The following is a 2,500-nucleotide window of genomic DNA, read 5'->3' as shown; positions in this document are numbered from 1 at the left end:
TGTATGACAGTTTTAATCAAATTACGTAGATTCTCAAGGACCGTATTTGACTGCCTCTTGTCGCGACTTCTACAGTTCTAATTTCCCTTTCGGATTTATCCGCAAAGGTGCTGCATGACCTTGGCTCAATAGCCCTGTCTTTTGGAATGAATAAAACACATTGTTAAATTGCTCTTCATTATATTAAAGCATTCAAAAGAATACCGAGAAATTTGGAATCAGGGTTCAAGTAACAAAGGTTTGACCTGGAGTCAGAGAGAGAGAGAATCACAGCAGACATCAGCGTCAAATTCCAAAGGGTCAGAGCGAGCGCGAACTCGCCGGAGGTCTTCTCGGATCCGGCCGTTGAGGTTTCCCTCGAGTTCTCGCCTTGACCTCTGGCTGACGTTCTTGCCGTCCTACGCGCTCTCTCCACTTCCGCTTCCGCTTCCACTTCCGCTTCCACTTCCGCTACCGCTTCCACTTCCGCTGCCACTTTCACTGCTTCCTCCACTTCCGCTGCCACTGCTTCCTCCACTTCCACTGCTTCCTCCACTTCCGCTTCCACTTTCACTGCTTCCTCCACTGCCACTGCTTCTTCCACTTCCGCTGCCACTTCCACTGCTTCCTCCACTTCCGCTTCCACTTTCACTGCTTCCTCCACTTCCACTGCTTCCTCCACTTCCGCTTCCACTGCTTCCTCCACTTCCACTCTTTCCTCCACTTCCGCTGCCACTTCCACTGCTTCCTCCACTTCCGCTTCCACTGCTTCCTCCACTTCCGCTGCCACTTCCACTACTTCCTCCACTTACGCTTCCACTGCTTCCTCCACTTCCACTCTTTCCTCCACTTCCACTGCTTCCTCCACTTCCGCTCTTTCCTCCACTTCCGCTGCTTCCTCCACTGCTTCCTCCACTTCCGCTTCCACTGCTTCCTCCACTTCCGCTCTTTCCTCCACTTCCGCTGCTTCCTCCACTTCCGCTGCCACTTCCACTGCTTCCTCCACTTCCGCTTCCACTGCTTCCTCCACTTCCACTCTTTCCTCCACTTCCGCTGCTTCCTCCACTTCCGCTGCCACTTCCACTGCTTCCTCCACTTCCGCTTCCACTGCTTCCTCCACTTCCACTTCCACTGCTTCCTCCACTTCCACTGCTTCCTCCACTTCCACTCTTTCCTCCACTTCCACTGCTTCCTCCACTTCCGCTTTCACTTCCACTGCTTCCTCCACTTCCACTCTTTCCTCCACTTCCACTGCTTCCTCCACTTCCGCTTCCACTTCCACTGCCTCCTCCACTTCCGCTTCCACTGCTTCCTCCACTCCCACTCTTTCCTCCACTTCCACTGCTTCCTCCACTTCCACTCTTTCCTCCACTTCCACTGCTTCCTCCACTTCCGCTTCCACTTCCACGGCTTCCTTCACCGTCTCCTTCATTTCCTCCCTCACCACCATCTTCATTGGCTTCTTCGCCATCATCTTCATTGGCTTCATCACCACCATCTGGATTGCCTCCATCACCACCATCTTCATTGCCTCCATCACCACCATCTTCATTGCCTCCCTCACCACCATCTTCATTAGCTTCATCACCATCTGGATTGCCTCCCTCACCACCATCTTCATTGCCTCCATCACCATCATCTTCATTGGCTTCATCACCACCATCTGGATTGCCTCCATCACCACCATCTGGATTGCCTCCCTCACCACCATCTTCATTAGCTTTATCACCACCATCTTCATTGGCTTCATCACCACCATCTTCATTGCCTCCATCACCACCATCTGGATTGCCTCCATCAGCACCACCTTGACTGCCTCCATCACCACCATCTGGATTGCCTCCATCATCACCATTTCCTTGATCACCACCACCACCTCCGTAGAAGCATGGGCCACTTGCCGGTGAAACTAAATAGACGGGAACAAATATCATTGGTGGTGGGAAAGCTGGACTGACGAAACCTGGGAGACCGCCTGGGAAAGGTCCATTGGATAAACCTGGGGGACCGCCTGTTCCTCCGACGCATCTGGAATGAGTAATCATAAAGATCTCGACATCCTTCGGACAGAGTTTTACAACCAGTATAATGATCAGTATTATTGCTATATGATGATTGTTCCAATCTTCTACATCTATATGGAAACACCTATATACCCTGTATATTGAAATAACCTTTTGAAGAACGAACAAAATAAGACTGATTTCCAACTTGATTCTTACCTTTTATATGTAGGGAATCCTTGTGCCGTCCAAAGCACCGAGAGCAGGAGAAGTACGCCCAGTCTGATAGGAAGAATAGAAACAAAATGATGTTAATCCTTTTACGATGATAGAAGACATATTAATATGTGTTAGTGTTAGTTATACCATCACCCTTATCGGGGAAATAACGTCGAAGGGGGTGCACAGCCGCATCCACCCAGGGCTGTTTCGCACATAGACAACCTGAGTGGCAGGATCATCCTGTGGGAAGCGAACCAGGTGGCCATCATGGATTGTGCAAGTAACAGGTCCTGTGC

General features: G+C 50.5%; 1 protein-coding gene across 4 annotated transcripts in view; it reads right to left on the bottom strand.

The window, feature by feature from the left end:
* Window positions 1-166: 166 nt before the first annotated feature.
* LOC113826704 (loricrin-like) overlaps window positions 167-2,500 on the bottom strand; it is a 5,374-nt gene continuing 3,040 nt past the window's right edge. The window contains exons 1-3 of one of the 4 annotated variants that reach the window (XM_070118926.1): window positions 1,580-1,827; window positions 830-1,510; window positions 167-781 (exon numbers count right to left, since the gene is read on the bottom strand). In XM_070118926.1, the coding sequence (XP_069975027.1) occupies window positions 179-781; window positions 830-1,510; window positions 1,580-1,825 (1,530 nt within the window). In that variant the 5' untranslated portion in view covers window positions 1,826-1,827 and the 3' untranslated portion in view covers window positions 167-178. Of the gene's footprint in view, window positions 2,008-2,201; window positions 2,265-2,500 lie in introns of those variants that run through there. The other 3 variants (XM_070118924.1, XM_070118925.1, XM_070118923.1) reach the window with 3 other exon arrangements.

Source organism: Penaeus vannamei, chromosome 43, assembly GCF_042767895.1.
Source record: "Penaeus vannamei isolate JL-2024 chromosome 43, ASM4276789v1, whole genome shotgun sequence".
Classification (NCBI taxonomy): Eukaryota; Metazoa; Arthropoda; class Malacostraca; order Decapoda; family Penaeidae; genus Penaeus; species Penaeus vannamei.
Note: the sequence above shows the minus strand (reverse complement) of the source record. Positions and strands in the feature narration are given on the sequence as shown.